Source organism: Hypomesus nipponensis, chromosome 5, assembly GCF_054491055.1.
Source record: "Hypomesus nipponensis isolate SF chromosome 5, ASM5449105v1, whole genome shotgun sequence".
Taxonomy (NCBI): domain Eukaryota; kingdom Metazoa; phylum Chordata; class Actinopteri; order Osmeriformes; family Osmeridae; genus Hypomesus; species Hypomesus nipponensis.
In genome coordinates this window covers 9,399,514-9,421,448 of record NC_140365.1, presented here as the reverse complement: position 1 = coordinate 9,421,448, position 21,935 = coordinate 9,399,514, and the positions used below count along the sequence as shown (strand labels likewise).

General features: G+C 44.1%; 4 protein-coding genes across 7 annotated transcripts; 3 read left to right on the top strand and 1 right to left on the bottom strand.

Annotated features, from left to right (window-relative positions):
• Positions 1-169: 169 nt before the first annotated feature.
• On the bottom strand, positions 170-11,171 carry LOC146288336 (mitochondrial import receptor subunit TOM40B). 3 transcript variants are annotated; one of them, XM_084698080.1, is made up of 10 exons: positions 11,108-11,171; positions 3,587-3,786; positions 3,430-3,497; positions 3,111-3,203; positions 2,682-2,783; positions 2,036-2,141; positions 1,750-1,872; positions 1,500-1,576; positions 1,308-1,410; positions 170-1,192 (listed from the first exon to the last, which is right to left on the bottom strand). In XM_084698080.1, the coding sequence occupies exons 2-10, from the start codon at positions 3,768-3,770 to the stop codon at positions 1,053-1,055; spliced, it is 996 nt and encodes a 331-aa protein (XP_084554206.1). In that variant the 5' UTR covers positions 3,771-3,786; positions 11,108-11,171; the 3' UTR covers positions 170-1,052. The 3 variants fall into 3 exon arrangements, with proteins under 3 accessions (XP_084554206.1, XP_084554205.1, XP_084554204.1); XM_084698079.1 differs by lacking the exon at positions 11,108-11,171 and adding an exon at positions 4,200-4,263; XM_084698078.1 differs by lacking the exon at positions 11,108-11,171 and adding an exon at positions 4,099-4,238.
• Positions 4,472-6,739, top strand: ufc1 (ubiquitin-fold modifier conjugating enzyme 1). Its single transcript, XM_084698081.1, has 6 exons — positions 4,472-4,630; positions 5,409-5,476; positions 5,615-5,678; positions 5,795-5,871; positions 5,957-6,047; positions 6,255-6,739. Exons 1-6 carry the CDS (start codon positions 4,508-4,510, stop codon positions 6,333-6,335), a joined length of 504 nt encoding a protein of 167 aa, XP_084554207.1. The 5' UTR covers positions 4,472-4,507; the 3' UTR covers positions 6,336-6,739.
• LOC146288337 (uncharacterized) lies at positions 7,831-10,983 on the top strand. 2 transcript variants are annotated; one of them, XM_084698448.1, is made up of 9 exons: positions 7,831-8,076; positions 8,157-8,232; positions 8,358-8,423; positions 8,512-8,577; positions 8,817-8,912; positions 9,032-9,724; positions 9,986-10,405; positions 10,497-10,654; positions 10,760-10,982. In XM_084698448.1, exons 1-9 carry the CDS (start codon positions 8,036-8,038, stop codon positions 10,803-10,805), a joined length of 1,662 nt encoding a protein of 553 aa, XP_084554574.1. In that variant the 5' UTR covers positions 7,831-8,035; the 3' UTR covers positions 10,806-10,982. The 2 variants fall into 2 exon arrangements, with proteins under 2 accessions (XP_084554574.1, XP_084554575.1); XM_084698449.1 differs by lacking the exon at positions 8,358-8,423 and having other exon boundaries at positions 10,760-10,983.
• LOC146288335 (matrix metalloproteinase-28-like) lies at positions 11,141-21,812 on the top strand. The gene is made up of 8 exons (XM_084698077.1): positions 11,141-11,416; positions 14,042-14,121; positions 14,869-15,065; positions 16,552-16,773; positions 17,000-17,245; positions 18,912-19,055; positions 20,642-20,809; positions 21,036-21,812. Exons 1-8 carry the CDS (start codon positions 11,288-11,290, stop codon positions 21,428-21,430), a joined length of 1,581 nt encoding a protein of 526 aa, XP_084554203.1. The 5' UTR covers positions 11,141-11,287; the 3' UTR covers positions 21,431-21,812.
• Positions 21,813-21,935: the final 123 nt, after the last annotated feature.

Here is a 21,935-nt window from a genome sequence, read left to right as displayed (position 1 = left end):
TGCCGAAGAGCATTGCTGTAAGCATATTTCACTGTCTTAGTGAATAAAAAGGGCAGTACCTTTTTCCTACCTGCCGACTGATTTAGGATCGCCTTTCATGTCACTGCACGTCAGTGAACCACTTCAGACGTTTACGATTTATAACGAAAACACTCAAAACAATGCAAAATAGTCATAATAAATAATTTATTCAATTAGAACAAAGAGACGACAGACAGTAGTTAATGCGTGGTCTCTCTCTCTTTCTCTCTCGCCCACACGCACACACCTAAAAGATCGATTTCTTCAATAGACAAAGACAAAGATGTATAAATGATGTCGGTAAATGAGTTACATTTCATCTGTCTGCCAAAGTGTTGAGGCTGCCAGAGGCAGGCTATGTGAGTAGTGCAGATTGCATACAGTTCCCTGTGTTAAGTCTGTACGTTTGCAGCCATATACTGCACATACAGTTCATGATGACGTGGTTATGGCTATTCCCATCCCCCTCGGTCTAGGGGGAGGGTAGCAGTGGGTATGGCTGGAGCAGCACCCCGTCTTAGTCAAGTGCAGTTCCAGTTCCAGTAAACTGACCTGAATATACAAGCACACACACACACACAAAAATGCACACACACACCCACGCTCACACATACTCACACCCCGCCGCATATCGCTATACCTACAAAGTTGACCTAATGTCTACTCGAACTGAGAGATGAGGAATATAAATGTCTTTTGTATGCATGACCCCCTCACCAGTGGCTTTGTGTACGCCATAGTGAGCAGAGGGAGACTCCCAAGTGATAGACTTGTTTTCAACTTCCTGTTTGGCTCGTCTTTGTTAGCCTGGTGGGTGGGGTGTTGGGGTGACAGGGGGACCTACATTTTCTCATTTTGTCAAGTTTGTGACGTTTCAGTGTCCAGATGTGCAAGCCTGTGGCTTCTTGGAAGAAGGTCTCTGAGACAGGAACTCCGTTATCCAGGAGGCCTTTGAACTGGGTCCAGTGGCCTGTGAGGGAGGGGCTTCCCCCAGTGACTTCTGGGAGATGTAGTCTTGATAGGAGTGAAGTCTATCCCACATTGATGCCCAGACCAACCTGGAGCTTGTCACCACGGTGATTAACGAAGGCGCCCATGAGGAGGGTGGCTGGGAGTGGAGAGAGACGCTTCTCTAACACCCCTCCAATGATACACCTGCTGTTCACCATGCCTATAGACACACACACACGCAATCATCGTCAATACAAAATCCCTGGTGTGTGTGTGTGAGCCACACCCTGGATACACAGAAAGTGTTCAAAGTTCCCAGTGAAATTGGGTTTCACCTCTGAAGACCATGTTGGCCTCAGGCAGATCCAACTGGTAGCCGAAGGAGGCGGTCGTTTCCTGGGTCCTAGTGCTGGCCTCAAACTCCACCCCGACTTGGATCTGAAGCACACAAACACACACGAATGTTGCACCGATGGGGTCAAAAACCCAAGCTTCATCTGAGTGAGTGTGCGTGTGAGTTTATTTACCTGTTTGTTAGCTCGGTGGTAATAGCTGGCATGAGCTCCTCCTTTCCCAGCATTCAGGGTGGCTACCCAGTTTGGCCCTGACATTGACATAGACCAGACCAGACGATAAGGATAAAAAGGCACTGGATCCCACAGGTCAGACGATACCCGAGCCCAGGTGTAATAGTCAAGTGCCTACTGCCTGGCAGGGGATCATAACTATCATAACATGCCTCCCTCAAACACATCCGTTTGGGCGCGTGAAACAAACCTGAGTACTGGCCGGCGAGTGTGAGTATGCCCCCTTCCTCTGCTCGTCCTCGATGGTACACCAGCTCTCCCCCCAGCACCAGGCCAGACGATACACTCTGGAGGAAGTGAGCTACCAGAATCACTGCTCCACAGCATACACACACACACACACACACACACACAATTGACTTCATTAGACAGGTGGAAAAAGGGTGAAACAGCGCTGAAGCGAACTGTTGACAGTTTGTTGGCTTGCTGGTTTGTCTACTGGTTGGCATGCTGTGCGCCTGTCTGGCTCTGATCACCTGACTCTCGTAGAATGTCTGGGTTGGCCATGGTCACAGCCGCAGTGAAGTCACTTCCTCTGTACTCTGTCTCAAACTGCCATGTCACAAACTGAGCCTGCTGTGTCTGAGAGACAGAGATAGAGACAGAGAGAGACAGACAGACAGAGAGAGACAGAGAGAGAGACAGACAGAGAGACAGACAGAGAGACAGACAGAGAGATTATCACTATTTGTAATCAAAACACAATATATCCCTATACTATGAGCCACTTTGGCTACCTATTCTCTACTCTATTAACAATTCAAGCCAAAGAAAATACAAATAATATCATTATTCCTTCACTTCAGTAGAACATTATCAGAGTCTCCACAGTTTCCTTCTCTAGCTTTTAGGTAGGCAGTTTCACATCTTAGCCTGCAGAGGGCAATGGAGCACAGTGGGAGGAGGACAAACTTGGAGTGATCTATTTACAGACACAGCAGAAGAAAAACATTGGCCTGGCCAAGTCCTAGCAGAAAGCTTTCATCCTTCTGTGATAAAAATGGATCCGTTAGGGCAGAAATTTATATTTTATACAGTGGAATACAAGGCAAACGTGTCAGACGGTGAAGGGTGCATTTAAACACAGCTATGGCTCTCACACGGTGTTACTGGAACTCTCACCTGGAACACAGCCTTAGTCCTGATGCGCTCACTGAGATGCAGCAGCGAATGAGCATTTAGACTGCCTGAGGAGTCCATCTCCCCAATCAACACTGGGGAGTCCTGGTAAAGGATACATACCGTCAGGGCACAGTGACAAAGTAAAACAAAACTGTTGGGGATACAAGATTTAATAAGAAGAAGAATATATTTTATTTGTAATGCACCTTCCCTGCACGCAAAGCGCTACAGTGCAGCAAAAAGTCCAAGTGAAAGATACAATCAAAGACTCACACTTGGTTTAGTGTGCGTCAACGATGATGCAAACACATGCAAACACACATGCAAACCAGGACTTTGACGTTTTTGTTTTTTCTTTTTCGTGTTTTATATTCTACTTTTCCACATTCACACATGCAGTACGAAGCACAACCGAGGGCAGTATCTGACCGTGTCTTTGCCATAGTCGTCGGACTGTAGGTGCTCCACGTGGAAACGATACTGCGAGGGACTCACTGCACTGAGGTGAAGCGTGTGGCTGACCTGAGAAGCAACCGCCACAAACACCCACAAGTCATACAGAGAAATAAAAGACATCAGGCATGCTATATAGCTTCAAGCTCCACAGAATGCTTGCTTGCGGGGCTATACAGGTGTGCGGGAGAGAGAGAGAGAGAGAGAGAGAGAGAGAGAGAGAGAGAGAGAGAGAGAGAGAGAGAGAGAGAGAGAGAGAGAGGGGGAGAGATAGGCTCGACAAGTCAAAGTCAACCTTAAAGAAGCTGCTCAGGGTCTTGTTGATGATCATCTTGACACCTTCAATCTGCTGAGGAAACACATCTAAGGAGGAGAGAAAAAAATGGACATGAGACATCTCGGTACTGTCTCAGCCGAGAGCTGGCTAGCTTTAGCAGATGTTGTGGCGTTACCCTTGCAGCTCCTGTGCAGAGCGTGGAAGCTCCCTGGGTTGGGAAGGCGACCGTCTCTCCGCTCCCAACGAGGAGGTGTGTCCCAGTGGGCAGGTGGTGTGTCCCAGCGAGAAGGTGGACTGTCCGTGGAGAAAGGCCAGTTGTGACGGCCCGGACCAGAAGACAAGGCCAGAACACTGCCCATGAGGGCACCACAACTCCTGCACGCAAGACATAGACACACACACACACACACTCAAAACACTTGCAAGTGTCAGTTATGCATTTTCTCATATCACCCTAATGTCTTTCAGTCTGTGACAACATGGTCAAAGACTAAACCACCTACCCAGCCACAAACAATCTGACTCTAGCTAATGAACAACCCCGTGCATGCATCATCTTATACTGTTTTAGTCATTTGTTATACGTGCCTGCTTACCAGGCAGCACAGTACTGTAGCTATATGACCTTAGCTGGCTAGCAAGAAACATTAAGAGCTTCTTTTTCGGAGCTGTTATCCTAGTACTTACTTCCACGGCTATTGAGTAATCTACAAAATTCAAAGACGCTGAAAAATTGTTAATAATATAAAATATTATTGTAGATAATCAAATGATTCTAAGAAACAGACCAGTGCAGACAGAGATGCTGTGATCAGCTGATACGGAAAACCTCTGCCAGATGTAGAGTGTCACCTACACACAGATCCCGCATGAAACGTAAACGTCGTGCTTTGGTTCCTGTTCTAAAACAATATTTTTTCTCGGGATTTATCGCATAAACATGCAAAAAACAGCAAATGGAGAGTTGTTTTTATTAAATACACACATTTTATTGAAATTCTAACATTTATTTTCCTTTAATTTCAAACGTATCTAATCATTTGTCTTCTGTTTCCCTAACGTGGTGACGTCAGAGATAATTTTGGTCCCGTTCAACATGGCAGACGATGCAACGAGAAAAGCAGTGTCTGACATTCCACTCTTGAAAACCAACTCCGGTCCACGAGATAAGGAGCTGTGGGTACAGCGGCTCCGAGAGGAGTACCTCGCACTGATCAAGGTGAGACTGGGACAACTGTTTGGACTTTGTTGTGTTCTGCAAGTGAGAATAGCACTGATGTTGGGATGACAAGCTAGTTCAGCCAGCTAGCTATTTAACTCGTACGTGTCACTCTGTCAACAGCTGGTCAAATTAGTAAGGACGAACAAGTTTGCCTCTACTGATCTGTCATCTACGTTTAGCACAATATGACAGGCAGATACTTTGGATCCAGTTGTCATTGTCGTGTCACGTTATTGGCACTTTGCATTTTGTTAGCCGTGTAGTATTAACATGGTTCCCAATCGGACCGCATGAAACGTAAACGTCGTGCTTTGGTTCCTTTTCTAAAACAATATTTGTTCTCGGGATTTATCGCATAAACATGCAAAAAACAGCAAATGGAGAGTTGTTTATATTAAATACACACATTTTCTTGAAATTCTAACATTTATTTGTCTATCCTTTTATTTGTCTATCCCCAATCGGACTGTCTGCAAATAATTTCACCACATTTACATTTTTGTCATTTAGTAGACGCTCTTATCCAGAGCAACTTACAGTAAGTAAAGGGACATTCTCCCGAGGCAAGTAGGGTGAAGTGCCTTGCCCAAGGATACAACGTCATTTTGCACAGCCGGGAATCGATCCGGCAACCTTCTGATTACTAGCCTGATTCCCTAAACGTGCAGCCACCGGACTCCCGACATTTGAGCCCTTAGGCGTATTTGATGTGGGAAAATTATGTTTCAGAATTAAATCCTGTTTTGAGCAGTTGTTTTACTCTTGTTCTTTCCAGTATGTGGAAAACAACAAGGTAGCTGACAATGACTGGTTCCGCTTGGAGTCCAACAAAGAGGGAACAAGGTCTGGCACACACACACACACCCCATCTGTTAACTGCAAAATACAGATTATCACATGGCACCTGTATGACGTTGAGGCAGTGAGCTGTTCACCTATTGGTGTTGTGTTGTGTTGTTTTGTCACCATGGTTATGCTCAGGTGGTTTGGAAAGTGCTGGTACATCCACGACCTGATGAAGTATGAATTTGACGTAGAGTTTGATGTGAGTGTTTATGCAGAGTGATACCAATGATCATAATCAAATGTATAGTGTCTTTGCAACTTAAGCAAAGGATAGACATCTTAAAGGTCAGTAATCAGTCTTGCCCTATTGGTTAGATCCCCGTGACATATCCCACCACTGCCCCTGAGGTGGCTATCCCAGAGCTGGATGGTAAAACAGCTAAAATGTACAGGTGAGACACACCGTCGCTCAAACACATTTTGGTGGCTCACACATTCACACGTTCGCATGATTTCTGACGCATGTCCTTATTGCAGGGGTGGAAAGATCTGTTTGACGGACCACTTCAAGCCCTTGTGGGCGAGGAACGTACCAAAATTTGGCCTGGCTCATCTGATGGCCCTGGGGGTAAGTGCTGCAGGAGTTAGATGCAGGTGTGTGTGTGTGTGTGCGCGCACATGCGTGTGCATTGGATACTGTCAACATTTATACCTCATGACCCAAACTATAGCTTATTCCTGGTCTTCCCACTATAAATGTCTCTTAATATCAGAACTGATGAATTAGTGTTGTGAATCATGACACCCAGGTTTTAATGACTAATTATTTTTTTAGCTGGGTCCCTGGTTGGCTGTGGAGATTCCTGACTTAATCTCCAAAGGAATCGTTGTGCACAAAGAACAGCAGAACAGCTGAGACTGGAGACATGCTGACCTTTCGGCTCCACAACCCTGCTGCCCCGAGAGATACAACAAGCCCACACCTACCCCTCCTGTGAGACCCCCAGCACCAGCTCAGTCATTAAAATTGGATACTGGGCCATGCCTGTCTCCATTCGACTTGCAACTCCTACACTCTCAAAATACATCAATGGTAATAATGTTGCAGCCATCAACAGCTCTTTGTATGGAGGACCAAATGAAAGCATGTAAGAGTTGAGAAAGAGATGATTGGAAGATGGTATTATTGACAACACAGATGTTTATTGCGCTTGTCTTAAACCCGGTGTTCAGAAGGATGCCATCATTGTCTGTGCATACTCTTTGTTTCTCCTGTGGTCTACTAGTCAGTCAATAAACACTCACTAAATGCCACCTGAATACTTTGCACTGTTGTCTTTAAGTTATGTCCCAAATGAATGTCTACTTCTTCCCACTATGAATATGAGGAGATTTGAAAGGATTTGATAGATGTGCAGTCATACGATAAAGCTTTAACGTTTGATGTTATTTACCAATGATTTGTGTTGATTGGTTGGTTGATCGGTAGGTTGAAAACCCCAACACCGCTGAATCCGCGTAAACTGTTTAGACTAGCTGAGTTTAGAAATGTGATCCACTGCACTCTCTTTCTCTCTAGAGAAAGGAATAAAAACTAGCTCAACTTGACCTACACAATTGTGAAAAAGACGATGTCGAATCCTTTTCTAAAAGTGTGTTGTTACAAAAATGTCTGCAAAGATTCAGGTGATGTAATTAGGCTCTATAATGATAGATAATAAACAGTGCTCCCCTCTCCCCGTGTTTCTGCGTTTATAGTATCCTGTCCTACGGGTTGTGATGTGGGCGTAGGTTTCAAACTTTAAAAACAGCAAATCTGTCCCCCCCCCCCCCCACACACACACACACACACACTTTATGAAAAGGGAATTGAACTGCCGCATCTTCAGTAACAAAGTTTTCATTGTCCTCAATGAAAACTAACATTCGCCCCTGATTATGCCCTCATTGACAAGAGGCGCAGCTTATTAACATTTTCAAACGCCTACATTATTAATTTAGAACTCAACAGCTTTAGAGAGTTCGGTAACAAATAAAAAAAAACAGCAAGTACGTACAGAGAGAGGTATAGGCAAAGAGTCGATATCAAGAGGATATCGGATTATTCAATTATTTGTAAATGTCCATAGTTCCGACAGCTTTCCGGCTTGAAAGTCCTTTTAAAGTTTCAAAATAAATCCTTATGTCAGCTTTGAAATGGGAAATATTCAGACCACTTACACTTGCGTGTATAAAACTAAGTAATATAAAAAGGTTTATTATAACAAGGTGGCTCTTGTCTAAGCGATATCCTTTTTGTCATATTAGAAAAAAAGCATATTTTCTCTAGACCTATCTTCTTTTTTATTCCACTCCAACGTATTCATTAAATATGCAACATCAGTCAAAAGAATTTGACATGTATACATTCAAAAAAAAAGATGCACAATTGTTTGAGGCGCATCTTATTTAAGCATTATGGCGTATTCCACTGATGTAATACAGTAACTTCGACTAAAATAAAACATTAGCATACAAACAGTAGGCCTATATTAAGTTAAATTATGATATAGCCTACACGAAACCCTCTTAGTTTATTGCTTCGATCATGTTACTGAGAAAATGACGGCCTGATATATGATTTCAGACCAGTTTATCGAACATTTGGACAGAAAGTGGTAGGTGTGAGTGGATTAATTAAGTAAGCAATTCACTTAACCTGAGCGTATTTCTTTAACGAAACTATGGTTCTGTTTAGTGGTGGAAATCGAAATTGTAATTTGGATATGGACTCTGAGAAGAGAAAAGAACCGTTAAGAAGGCGTCCTTTTCACGTGAGTAATGCTAATACCAGATATTAACATTGTCCAACTAGGCTAATCATTCACATTGTGTGCGTATATTTTAATCTATTGTCAAAATGTATGATTTATTTTGATGTAGCCCATTGGTCTTTCAGTTGATCCCTTTGCAAAGAAACCCAGATTTCCAAAGGAAGCCGACCGCAAAAGACAGACTAACGCCTGTTAGTGACATTAACTTAAACAACAGCAAACACATTGAATTTGCTACAAGCTTACACTTCTATATAAAAACGGGTGTTTCGCTGACAGGTTCACTTTGGACAAAGAGGCCCAGATGACATCTTGAGACCCATCACAAAGATTCATGAAAGTCCAGTAAGTGAATGTGGAGTGGTTTTCAGGGTAGGAAACAGGTGTGACATTGCCGAACCGTCATGGCGGAAGGAAGATGCAGCAGGAATTCGAGGATAAGGACATCTCCCATGCCTTAAAAGTGAAGGAAGACAAGTGCTCTGCATGGGCTGAAGAGGATAAAACAGTACGGATACATCTTCTATGCTCTGGAGTTGTACCTACATGGAGAGTAGACTGTGCCTTTGTTCCCTCTCACTCAGTGTACCAAAGCCAGTGGAAAGACAGAACAGCAGAGGAAGGATGTAAACCAGGGTGACAATCTCTCTTGTCACTCCTTCAATGAAGCAGACTTTCAGGTGAGAGACCTGCTGTTCATTGCGCACAACGCGGGGGTCACCACCATGTTTACATTTTATGAAGCCGCAAAGCGCTGTGAACACGATTGTACGTACATTTTTCTTGGTTTTGTCCACAGTCTGAAATCAATTGTGACTCTGTCGAGGACTCTTCGGAGCTTACAAAAATACCAGAGAAAAAGACACCTGCGTCTGTGCAGACTGCTATCAACCCAGACAAGCTGCAGCGACACCGCCTTGTGCCTCTGTCTGTGAGTGCCTTGCAGACAACGTGGGTCCCGGTTGAGGTGTTCCCCCCCTTCCTACACAGGGCGAGGGAGAAGGAGGACCAGGAGGCCCAGTGGACCAGAGCCAGGGAGGAGACCCAGAGTATGGTCCAAAGGAACCTGGACGTCCTAGAGAAGGAGCTGCTCGCAAGCTTTGGGAGAATCTCAGAGGACCTGAACACCAGGAAATACCTGAAAGAGCTGTCCCGACCAGAGGCTAATAGCCAAAGACGAAGCCGGCTAGGAGGGTGCCTGAGAAGGTTGAGAATCAAGTTGATGGGGACAAGGAAAGAGAGGGAGGATTATGGAAAGTTAGAACGATCTGGCCCAGAGGTGAAAGCGCTCCTGCGTATGGTACAGAGGAACGGCAGCAACGCTGACCTTCACGTGGAGGAGCAGGAGAAGTGGGACAGCGACGTAGACAGGCTGTCCAGGGATTGCAGGAACTGCAGTGAGCAGATGATGGAAAGCTTGCAAGAGTTGTTGAGCTCCCTGCACAGTAACCAGTACTCTAAGGCAGAGAGGAAGCCCTCGACCCAGAGCTTTGTAAGTGATCATCACGCACAGCTGGGGTCATTACCGCAACATATGTTGATCATGTCAAGAAAAATGAGGTCATAATAATAAAAGGACAATAATACCTTTTATTTATAGGCGCCTTTCAAGGCACTCAAGGACACCTTACAGCATAAAAACATATGAATAATATACGAAACAATACGAAAATTCAAACATAATACACATCAAACATGCAGATCAAAGAAGATGATCAGCAAAAGTGCTGTTTTTTTTTGTCGTCTTCCACAGACCCCAGGGAGGGTTTATGAATCCTGGTCCTCTAAGAGTGGTCTCTCTCCTCTTGTGACCTCGACGTCCCAAACGCATCTGACCGTGCCAGAGCCCTCTCCTGTGGTCCCCTCCTTCTGGCACAAGGTCTCAGGGTCCCTGGCTCCTCCCACTGTGGTGGTGCCCTTCACCGATAACAATGCCACCAGACCACAAGCTCCGGCTCCTCCTGTGCCCGTCGTTCCCCTAGAGCACATCCGGCAGTGTCCGATTCTTCCCACCTTTGTGGCCCCCTTCACCATAAACGACATCCCCGGGACGCCGTCCCAATCTGAGACTTCACCCGCTGTGAAGCTCCGCCCTCACCGCCCTAATGCCATCATCACCGTGAGCTCTAACACCAGGAACCTGCTCGCGGAGGGACCAGACGAGGCCCGAGAGGTATGGATGCGTATCATTGTGACCGTTGCAACTTGAAATGGATGTGCTAGACACGCCATCACAGTTGTATCCTTCGACTCTTAATCAACAGAAAGGCGATGGGAAGAAGAAGAAGAAAGTCAAGCCCAGAAAGCAGAAGGGAGAGAAAGAGATCCAAACTCAAAAAGTGGAGGACAGCAACTGTCCACAGGTTGAGGAGAGTGACAGTCAGAGAGCGGGTGATAGCCAGGGTCAGAGTCTCAAGAAAAGGTAATAACATAAGATCTAGATGGTCGAATAGCTCGGTCGGATACTGTGAACTTCATATATTCAACGGTCCCCATAATTAACATGCTTGTGTCTTCTTGACCCAAGGTTTGACCGGTGGCTGCTGTCTACAAGGAAATGCACCTCAAAGTAATGAGGCTGTTACCCACATGGGCAGGTCACATGGGATATCATAAATACTTGTCTACACATGCCCAACTTATTAAAACGTTTATTTACTTAGTTTTTGTCAGCCCCTTTCAAAATCTTGTCATGCCAGAACAGGTTTTAAGGGATCCCAAATAAAATGTTAACAAACAAACATCGTCATTTCTTTCCTTTTCTACGATATCTACCGAAAAAATTAAAACACATTTTCTGTTAAAACACAATGACAAGTTTTAACTTTTACATAATGATAAGATTCAACTTCTTACCGAAAGCTTCAATACTTACTTGCCCAATGTTGTCGAGTCCCAGTCACATCCCACTCGCTGCTGTAGGCGGTGGTCAGCTCGAACTGCGGACACGCTTCAACACACAGGACGATGGCATCTTGTTCGAACCGCGGCTGCAACATTGCACTAGAGAATATGACATTTTGTGTGTGACTAAATTTCAGCTGGCATATTCAGGATGTACAGTTCACCTGACTTCAAAAAAGTGACATTCGTTCTTTGGCTGTCTGGCTTGCTTCTCATATCGAAATTAAGCGATGGATCACCTGTATCAGTTGTTGAGAGTCCATCCGAAAACAGTGCAGAGGTGAGTTTTGTACCCTCATAATGAAAGATACTCTCATGGATATGATTTTCTCGCACAATCTATAAACTGTTCGGAAACAAACTCTTTCTGCGATTAAATTCCGGGTTATTGCCCATCCAAATCTAGTCTCTTGTACTAGAACAAGAACAGTCGTTTAGTTGTTTAATGCCTTCGATAGAATTTAACTTACAGCCGTATGCCAGTTGAATTTCTCAATGACCCAAACCTTTACAAATACACTGGGAAAAGTATAAACTGCCCCTGATACTCAAAGTCTTACCACGTTTTTGTGGCAGAAAAGGTTTTTGTGATCATTTTACTGAGTAAATATACCTTGAAGGTGGTTGGCCTAGTCAGAGAGTATTATGGCTTTGCACATAAAACCCAGTTTGTTTCTGACCTCAGCTTGCCTGCCTTCCCTGACCTTAAGTCTCTGTAAAGCTGCCCTCTGGATTCCTCCACTGGTCTCACAGCCAATACAACATTACACTCTCTGTTGCCCAGGGTAAGGGTTGTCTGACACCATTTCCCCAAACCACATGACCTGTGTGACATGGGAAAATGCTAGGCATATATGACCCGACAGTGACTGAGCCTTCTCTAGCTGTGAACACAGCTCCAATTTAGATGTTTAAAAAAAAAAATATTATTCTAAGACAACACTATTGCCACAAAACTCACTGGATAGATTCTACATATGGTAAAGAGTTTGGTTCTGGCATTTTTAGCATGCCTTTACTGTGGGAACTCACAACTCCACTTGACCTATCACCACTCAAATTTAATAGTGAAAAGCAAATGTAATTCTTAGTATTATATCAGTATTATTTAAGTTTCATGAAAATAGTGGCTCCATTCCACAAACATCTTTCCAAGGAGGCAGGGTTACAGTTTTTGGCATTTAAATTGTCCCAGGCATTATGTTATATTTATATAAAATCTATATCCTGCTCTTTTTCAAAAGTATTTGGCAACAAAGACATGTATTTTTGGAAGTACATATTTGTTTGTCTGTGTCCTCAGAAGTCATGCTTTATTAGTCTATAGTACAAGCCATTCCCTCGTGTTGGTGTCGTTTCATGTTACAGTTACAGTCGGTAAACACATTTTAAGTGAAGCTTTTGATAAACACATGTGTTGCATGCTCCTTGTAGTCTAGCTTTAAAATGCCAGCCTAATTGCCTTGTTTATTGCCCCAACCAAACCAGACGTTTTTCAGTTTGAAAGGATATTATCATTTTATTGAAGAACATTTAAGGCCTGGTGTCACCCTGCCTTCAGCTCTCATGTGCTAAAAGATGGAGTTGCTGGACGGAGTCTCTACTTGATTGCTCTCACACCTCATATTCTAACTTACTGAAGCATTGCTAGTCATATGTTGATAAGTAAGGGTCAAGATGTGGTCTGATTGGTTGTTTTGGGGTATAAAGGGAATTGTGAAGCATTGTTCTGTGGATTCTTCATCTCCTTCTCCTCAGCTCTGGCTTGTCCTACTCATTCTCCTTGCTCACCTCTTACTCTTTCTCTGATTTACAATAATCAAGGTAGAGAAGAGAAGATTTAAAACCTTCATTTTGTAACATGTTTGCCTTGTAATTGATTTCATTCATTTGCAATGTTATTAAATATATATTTAATTTAACCTTCCTTTGACCATTCTTGCTCTGATTTAACCCATAAGAGTCAAATAACTGTAATTCCATTTGTACTGTCATACTTTGGTTAATGTTACTGTAAGACACTGTTCAGTAAGTTTCCCCCTTTCCTTTAAACCTAGGGGAATAGTTTTGGTTGTTTGGCCAATAGTTAAACCGCCTACAAACACTAAAACTTGACTGTCATTCTTTAAGTTATAACTAGTCTACGCTAACTTTTAAATGTAAGCCCATAACCTTAGGGATAACATAAGTATAACACTGTACATTGTCTTTAGTATGTTACAATCTTAAAGGAATGTATGGGACCCCTTAAAATCAACTTCTGATTTCTGCGTCAATGTTACCCGTGTGCTGTTTTCTTCAACAAAGCTTCTGGAAATCCAACGAAGAAGTCATCTGTGTTTGCCTGTGGTCTGGGCCTGTGACTGGATGAGCCCATGGTATTAAAGCTGAACACTGTCTCTCCTCTCTGCCCAGCTGTGCTGGCTGTTTTCCATCAGGCAACCATTTAAGGGACCGAGCACACCACTGAGAGCCCAAAGGAGGGCTACCCATTAGCCAGAACACTACTTCCCATCCCACAATGCACTGTATTGGCCTCCAGCTGGGCATGGGAACAGTTCTAGTGACCCTCACGGGGCCAATTAATCCAGCTAGCTCGCTTTCCACCATACTATCTCTGTTAGTGGTGAGAACGTTTCTTAAGGCATTTGTGGTGTTAGCATCTGCTGAGCTAGCCACCCTTAATCTCCTCTGATTATGCCACTTAGCCCCTCACTTATGTCCTTGGTTAGATCCAGCTAGTGGTTGATGAAGTTCGTGGTTGTTTCATGTTAGCTCTCCACTTTCATCCTTTCCCTTTGACCAGATGTCTGGTCTTTGGTGTTCCCAACTGTTCCTTATTTATGTTGTCGTATTTGGAAGTGTGCAATGAATGGACTAGTTTGCCTTTCTGTTTTTACCATAGAATTTTCTAGAGAAATATGGATACCTGGAGGGGAAAGACCATCACAAACACAAAGCCGTTGAGGTCAACACAGCTCTCAGGTAAAGACATTAAAGGTGTCATGTTCAACCTCTTCAGAGCTCTTTCACCCTCATGTTCCAAAAAGGCATCATTTAAGTAATTGAAATGATAAGTTGAGTGCTAAATGACTAGGTTCTCTGCTAAATACCATGTGGGGGAACCTGTGGATTCTTAGTGTAAACATATTTTAAGTATACTAACATTCAAAAAGCATTAACAGAAGCTTTAAGCGTGCCCCTGCAGTTCCCTAGTCGTACTTGAATGAAAAAGCAAGCACATTTCTCTGTTTTCACAGTTGCATTGGGGTTTAGTCTGTGGCTTATATGGGAAGAAAATCTGTCCCATTTAAAAGATTTATCGAAATGTATCCAATGTTTACGTTATATTGGAAAAACAAAGGCTTAATTTCCTTAATGGGAAAAGCAGAGTGCTATCAGAGCCTGGTATTTATCCAGGTGATATTAGCATTATGACTGACATTGTTTACATTAACGTTTAGACTATATGCATTTCACACGACATGCTTTTCGCATTTAAGGCGAGATGAATGTATTTTTTCCTTAAGGAGAAGTGCTTTCATGTTCCGCACAAAGCTCTTAGCAATCGTGTCTGTGTGATTATGTGAGCACGTAGCAATACATTGCGTTCGCTGGGGACCTTCCCTGTATGCTGTTCAAGCATTCTGTACATCTGCTATACATGACTACGCATCCTTTCATCACTCATGTTTCTTCCTCTCCCGTTTTTTTTTCCTGGTCGCCTTTCAGGGAGTTCCAGTGGCTCAGCCATCTACCGGTCACGGGGCGGCTGGATGGTGCCACAGAGCGTCAGATGGCAGTGCCCAGGTGTGGGGTGAAGGACGACAGGGGCCAGAGTGCCTGGGCCCAGCGTGTCAACGCCATCTTCCTGGGGGATGCAGCCACCGACAGAGGAAACGTGCGCAGGAAGCGCCACATCCCGCTAGGTTAGTGGAGGTGGGCCAGTGTCATCAAGCCCAGATCAGTTGGGTTGTGGAGGGGGCTGTGCCCTTGTTTGAAGAAGGCCTCAGTACAAAATGTGACATGAGGTCTGTTGGAATTAGGGTTAGGGTTCTGATTTACTTACATGTCATGCCTAAATGATATGTGGACACAACATTTACAGCAATGTCTGGATTGAGGAGGTCAAAAATGTCCCCCATGCCATTTTTTTCCATTAGTGGTGCTTTAACTCATCTTCAGTTTGATTCTAATCACATAACTTCAGGAATAACTTTCTAGATGTTCAATGTCTGATGTGTTTTCCCTTCAATAAGAGTAAACCTCCTCAGTTACTGTCTATCATTAAACTAAAAAAGTTCCAAGTCTCAAAGTCAATGCATTCTTTGTTGACACAGAAAATCGAGAGGTTGTAGTTCTTATCAGGTTACACAACATTCTGAATCATTTATTGACCATGAGCAATATCACGTATCTTCACTTGTCTGTGGGAAGCAAGGCTCAAGTGATTACGAAACTCCCTGCTTACAAAGCTACTCTTATCATTTATTTATGTTGAGCGAACTCCCAAATCTCAACTCTTCTGTGAGAAACCACTGGATAAATGATTAAGATATCTGAAACTGACCAGTAAGCCAGCCTGTCCATCTGCCTCGCTCGCTACACAATGGAGTCTGTCCAACACTTTTCCACTGTGTTAGAGATAGGTATTGCTGGGTAAATGGAGATGTTTGTGGGTATCTGAGCACAAGGCTAGCTGGGGAAGACATTCCACCATCCCCTCGGGTGACTGGTTAATACTATAGGAATGTAGTCATCAAATACCACTCAGCTTTGACTGTGTAAAATAACTGACAGCTGTGTGGAGACGCTTGGAGAAGGATCAAACTTGAGGGTCCACTGAAGAGATTATATTTCAGAGTATCCATTGAAATAGTGTGTCTGGGTCATATTTTGTTGAGGTATTATTTGAGATCCTAAATCTGAACAGGAAATTGAAGCATAGAGTTATTTTCCTTTGCAGCCAACACTTACCAGTTCATGGTTCGAACTGAGGCATAGGCAATGAAAAAATAGTATATATGTGATATTGTTACCGTATCAATCCACAGTTAAGTCATCTCTTGTTCGTTCATGAATGTTAAAGTGTCTTCTTAGAAGGCCTTTGTAACATTTATTTTTGTTATGAAGATTTAAAAAATGTTTTGGGACATTTGTATCTTCATATCCACATTCACAGACTTCCTGAAATGTCCAATCTTCTAACGCATACTCGTCAAGAAGCTACTACATTGCTGTGGCATTGCAGTAGTTCCACATTCCTCCTCTCTCATGGGTCCAGCTAACTGTTTTGCCAGTAACATCTCAATACGGTCTGCTAAAATCTGTGGTGGGATGTGTTGAGTGCTAAGGCCGCCAAAGGTCAAATGCCCATAACAAAAATGAACCAACACAGCTGTACTGCAACCACAGATGAAAAGTGGCACAAACGTCACCTGTCTTACCGGGTGGTGAACTGGCCTGCCCACCTCCCGCAGGGCCAGGTGGCCCTGGCTGTGCGCACTGCCTTCCAGCTGTGGAGCAACGTCTCTGCGCTGGTCTTCAGAGAGGTCACCCAAGGCTCAGCTGATATCCGACTGGCTTTTTATGAAGGGGAGCACAACGATGGCATGGGGAATGCCTTTGATGGTCCAGGTGAGGACAACCGATACCCTGTTTAGTTCCAGTTTGGACTACATGCAGACCTAACCCTGGTTTTCCACAAGTCAACAGTGACAAACCATGAGAAGCATTATGAGCTACAAAATGCCAGCTGTTAGCGAAACGGTTCTTTCCAGCGAAGGCTCTGTAAAATATCTGGTGTTTTACTTATTTGGATATTCTCTCTTCCGACCCATTTACTTTCTTTGTTAACCCACAGGGGGCGCCCTCGCCCACGCCTTCTTCCCCTGTCGAGGGGAGGCCCACTTCGACATGGCGGAACGCTGGACGCTGAACGGGTACAAGGGCCACAACCTGTTTATGGTGATCGCGCATGAAATCGGTCACACCCTGGGTCTGGAACATTCCCCGGTGCGACACTCTCTCATGTCCCCCTACTACAAGAAGCTGGGCAAGGCCACAGTGCTGAGCTGGGACGACATCTCGGCTGTGCAGAAGCTCTATGGTACTGTCTCCAGGGTGTTAGGGATGCAGTGAAAACGGTTGAAATGTTCCTCTTAATCCTCTAATCCTGGATAAATCTCATTTAGAATCCTCGAAATTATTTTGTCATTGTCATGGTTGGTCCCTTTTCCATGCGTGTGTGTGTGTTCCCAGTGTCGCCACTTCCTGCATGCGTGTGTGTCACTACTGCTTGATAACATTTTCAAAAAATCATACCTTTCTTCTCTTCTCTCTTCTCTTGTTTGAAAACCTAAGTAGCCCTAATCTTATTTTCCGCTCCTTTAGATTGATCTAATCTGATGCAGATTGAAGCCAAATGAATAGAAGCGTGAGCTCACGAGAAAAGACAGAACATCTGGGGGCGATAAGGCATGGTCAGGTACAGGAGGAAGCAGGATCAGACCCAGGCCAGGGAGAGGAACAGACTATGCGGAAGGCGCTTGTTGATTTTGCAATGCTATAAGCCCCCGATCGGATCAGACTGGGTCAGAACTACTCCGTGTGCAAACCAGACAGTACCGGCCACCTGCAGTGACATCACCCTTCCGTCCAATCCTGTCCATTGATAAACGACATAAAATGGGTGATATGTTTCGTTTGTCACCCTTTAACGATGAATAATCACCGTTCAAGTTCAAGTCTTTTATTGTCAGATGCACAGAACAACACAGGGTCAGACTGGGCACTGAAATTCTTAGGACAAGACAATGCAAAGTAACCTTGCATAACATAACATAAGTACACAGAACATAGATTACATCTATGATAAGCTAAAATATAGTAAACCTCTTAATATACTATAAAATATTCAATACAGTATACTAAACCTCTAAATACACATAATACACATAATAACCTATACTAACCTAATAAACCTATACCTACCTAAGACAAGTGAAGTACAATAGTGCAATATTGCTGATATTGCTGTGTTTCAGTCACAGTTGTTGAAGGATCGATAAAAGTGTGCACTACATGTTAGCCTCTGCCAAGCCCCTTCATCCAGCTTACTTCTGAGTCCTTTCAGTCACAGACTACACCAGTGATGGTCAGTGTTTCCACCCTGGACGTGTCATAGTGCCCAGAGGGATGTCCAGAGATCACTGAATCCCATTTCCGGGCTTCCGGCAGCTGGAAACTGTTTGTCCGTCTTTTTTTCCAGGCACTCACAACCTCTCAAAGACACTGTAAAGTAAACAGGCAGCAACGTTTCCAGTTAGCCAGCAAAGCAGAAAAGGCTAGACGCACTATGTCTCAATGTTATGTCTTGTTCTCCTTAAAGATGTCAGGTTTATCTAATCTGTCTACCAGTGTTTGTGCAATCTTTCACAAAAACAGAATGGGTGGGCAACACGAGACAAATCAACAGGGGAGACATTGTGTCTGTTGTCTTACGACCTTGGAAAGCCCCATGCTCTTTTGACTTCTTGGCGTCCCACTAACTGTTTTAAGTGCACTGCCAGAAGGTTGCCCTTATCTCTCCACGAACGTTCCTCTGGGTGTGTCCTGTGCTTGCTTACATTGCTATTTTGGCTGGCATTTTTGTACTTGAATACGTGCTACATCCACCAGTACAACCACATCTCCAGCAATTCCAAATGTCTTGACTTGTTCCAGTGATCCAAACCTCTGATACCTGGGTTCCTGCTGTCTTCGTTTGTCCACAGGGAGGCCAGAGAGGGGCCAGGTGGTCCAGGCGCCTGGCTGGGTGTTCAGCTCTTCCCTTCAGGACTGGGATCAGGCACAGGGGGGCGCTCTTGAGCCTGCCCCGCCTCCATACTGCCAGGGCTTCTTTGACGCCATAACCATGGGTACCGATGCTGCTGACACAGCCCCCCCCCCCCCATAGCATCCACTTTATCCATGTCCCACTCCCCCCTGCTTCTTTCCCGAGAGGACCTAAGACAGATGAAAGGATGTGTCAGTCTCCTCCATATGGCTCACTGTCCACAACCATGCTGTAGTGTGTCGTGGCCAGGGGCGTCGTTAGACCCTTTTTACTGGGGCACATTTGAAAATCTAAAGTTTGAGTCCTAACAATTTACTCTATTAGTCAATGCAGTCATTTAGATTGATAATCCCGGAAAAAATTAACGCAGCATCCCAATCAACGCTTGTAAAATCAAAGCAGTTAAACCGAAAACACAAACAGATGGATGCGGAATTCCATGTGAGCGCGCTCTTCTGAGCTTGCCAAATAGCCACTGCAGCACGCACACAGAAGTCCAGGTGTTGGACTTGCACATAAGTAAACAAGAATTGATAGGCTAAGAAAACATTACAAAACTAAAGAACGTTTCTAGATGATAGTCCTACCGATCATCTTATTTTGACGAAAACATAAAAACAATATTACATGAAGCTCAAAAAAACAGTAGGCCCGATTTGCGCTCAAATGAATGCGAAAAAAATGTGCGCGTTCGCATTAACTATTGATGTCCCTGAAAGCTGATATCAAACTTGCGTCCCTGAACTGTATAAAGTGGGTTAAGCAAGGGGAGTTTCCATAGCCTAATAGTGCATTGTGTGCAGCAAGCTTGAAAGAAAAAAAGGGATATGAATAGGGGCCTGTGCCCCAGTAGAGTTTTATGTCTAACATCGCCCCTGGTCATGGCCCTCCAACCCCCGTTGAGAATACCTTTCCAGCACCCTAAATAGGTCAAACGCTGCACACATATCGCTGGTGTATTCCAACATTGCTTTTGTAAGACTTGTAAGAAGGGCCGTACAGGTTATTGATTTGTTTTGACTTGATTTGCGCAGGGGAGAAGTTTCACAACATGGTAGCTGCCAGGAGGAGAGCTAACTAATCATTCCCATCATGTGGATCAGCGTTCTTCAACCCTGGTCCTCAGGGCCCACTGTCCTTCATGTTTGAAATGTTTCCCTGCTCCAACACACCTGATTCAAATGAATGGTTTGTCATCAAGTTCTGCAGAAGCCTAATGACAATTATTTGTTTGAATCAGGTGGGGTGGAGCAGGGAAACGTCTAAAACATGCAGGACAGTGGGCCTTGGCGCAAGGGTGTAGGTTTGTTTTGAAATGTGGGGGGGACAGATTTGTTCATAACTGAGGAGGTGGCAGTTAAATATGATTTTCTTAATAAAATAACTTTAAAGAAACCTTCTACCCTGCCGTAAGGACAAGGGTTGAAGAGCACTGATGTAGATTATAGACAGTCAAGTAGCGCCATCTTGTGACCTGAAATTGAATGGACACCGTTCATTTAACATTGCCAGGCATCCAGTCCGTTAGGGAACCGGAATTTGCAAATCATGTAGCTAAATCCCTTGGATCAATGATTCGTTGTTCATCCCGCCATAACACAATCACATAGACACATTCAACTGTGACATACTTAGTTTGACATGTCACATTGTTTTTTTTCCCCTTAGATCAGAATGGCATTACTCTGGTGTTCCATGGGGGTCTCTACTGGACTGTGTCATCAGCGGGGGAGGTGAGTTCCCCTCAACCTCTACACAGTCGCTGGGCAGAACTCCCCCTCGCCATCGAAGCGGCTGCTTACTCCCTATTGGACAACAAGTTCTACTTTTTCAAAGGTAGTACACCAAAAGGTGGTATAGTATGATTATAAGTATGATGCACGACTTTGAAATGTCCTGTGTCCAACCTCGACGGAGCTAAACTTTTGCACAGGTGAAAGATTGAAACAAGTCCAACCTCACAAAATCGGGATCTTTTCACCAATATTTTAGTGGTGCTAAAACCCTCTTCCTTCCGTCTTTCTCAACCTTCCCTCCCCCCTTCCATCCCTTCCTCCCTCAGGCAAACGAGTGTGGCGCTATGCCAACAGTACTCTGGAGCCTGGCTTCCCCATGCGCAGCAGCAAGCTTGGTCTCCCAGGCCACCCAGACTGTGCATTCTACTACCCGCGACTGGGCCACCTTGTCTTGTTCAAGGGCCAGCGCTACTATGTCCTCAACCTGGGCTCCCTTAGCCCTGAGCCTTATTATCCGCGCAGCCTGACAGACTGGAAGGGAATCCCCAAAGGAACCAATGGTGCCCTGAGTCATCCTGATGGCCAGGTGTTCTTCTTCAGGGAACAGGAATACTGGAACTTTGATCCGGAGAAGGTGCAAGTGACAGGCGGAGGGAGGTGGGACAGAGAGTTGAGCTGGACTGGCTGTGGGAGACCTCTTGTGGGCAATGATATACTTTGACCAAAAGAGGGAGGCAAAAAACTAAAAGGCACTTTGATATACTGCAGGAAAAATGTGTACTTCATATTGAATTATAAATGGATGGTCATTACATATTAACCATGTAGGGACTGCTTTTCCCTTGTGGGATTTAATAATAAACAAAAAGAGGTGTTCCCAGAAGTATGTGTATTCTTAGACACAAACTAGCTTCATCAGGTCACAATAAAAGAGGATTTGGTTACGGTCTCACATTTTATGTTTATTCAGTATTATTGAATTGTATTCTGATAATATTTAGTTTGAAATGGTTTGTTTTGTTTCATTCTTGACAGTATTAAGCTCTCTGTATGAGTCATTGCCCAACTGTGGGCTATAAATTACATGTGGCTTTTTAGACAAATGACTGGTGTCTGTTTTCCTTCCTTTTATTCAAAGAACCAATTCCTTTTTGGAATTAAAATCTTTAATTAAATTTCTCAAAGAAATTTCTCAATGTTCGTTTTCAAAACATAGGAACTGTAAA

What these genes read in the sequence shown, in the direction of transcription:
- LOC146288337 (XM_084698448.1), top strand. Translation starts at nt 8,036, where the DNA reads ATGATTTCAGACCAGTTTATCGAACATTTGGACAGAAAGTG. An exon ending in GAACATTTGGACAGAAAGTG is followed by an intron (nt 8,077 to 8,156) that starts GTAGGTGTGAGT and finishes GGTTCTGTTTAG; the next exon opens with TGGTGGAAATCGAAATTGTA. An exon ending in GACCAGACGAGGCCCGAGAG is followed by an intron (nt 10,406 to 10,496) that starts GTATGGATGCGT and finishes CTTAATCAACAG; the next exon opens with AAAGGCGATGGGAAGAAGAA.
- LOC146288335 (XM_084698077.1), top strand. Translation starts at nt 11,288, where the DNA reads ATGTACAGTTCACCTGACTTCAAAAAAGTGACATTCGTTCTTTGGCTG. An exon ending in CATCCGAAAACAGTGCAGAG is followed by an intron (nt 11,417 to 14,041) that starts GTGAGTTTTGTA and finishes TTTTTACCATAG; the next exon opens with AATTTTCTAGAGAAATATGG. An exon ending in GAGGTCAACACAGCTCTCAG is followed by an intron (nt 14,122 to 14,868) that starts GTAAAGACATTA and finishes GTCGCCTTTCAG; the next exon opens with GGAGTTCCAGTGGCTCAGCC.
- LOC146288336 (XM_084698080.1), bottom strand. Translation starts at nt 3,770, where the DNA reads ATGGGCAGTGTTCTGGCCTTGTCTTCTGGTCCGGGCCGTCACAACTGG. An exon ending in GGACTAAGGCTGTGTTCCAG is followed by an intron (nt 2,142 to 2,681) that starts GTGAGAGTTCCA and finishes TCTGTCTCTCAG; the next exon opens with ACACAGCAGGCTCAGTTTGT. An exon ending in AGACATTCTACGAGAGTCAG is followed by an intron (nt 1,873 to 2,035) that starts GTGATCAGAGCC and finishes GCTGTGGAGCAG; the next exon opens with TGATTCTGGTAGCTCACTTC.
- ufc1 (XM_084698081.1), top strand. Translation starts at nt 4,508, where the DNA reads ATGGCAGACGATGCAACGAGAAAAGCAGTGTCTGACATTCCACTCTTG. An exon ending in AATTTGACGTAGAGTTTGAT is followed by an intron (nt 5,679 to 5,794) that starts GTGAGTGTTTAT and finishes CCTATTGGTTAG; the next exon opens with ATCCCCGTGACATATCCCAC. An exon ending in AAAACAGCTAAAATGTACAG is followed by an intron (nt 5,872 to 5,956) that starts GTGAGACACACC and finishes TCCTTATTGCAG; the next exon opens with GGGTGGAAAGATCTGTTTGA.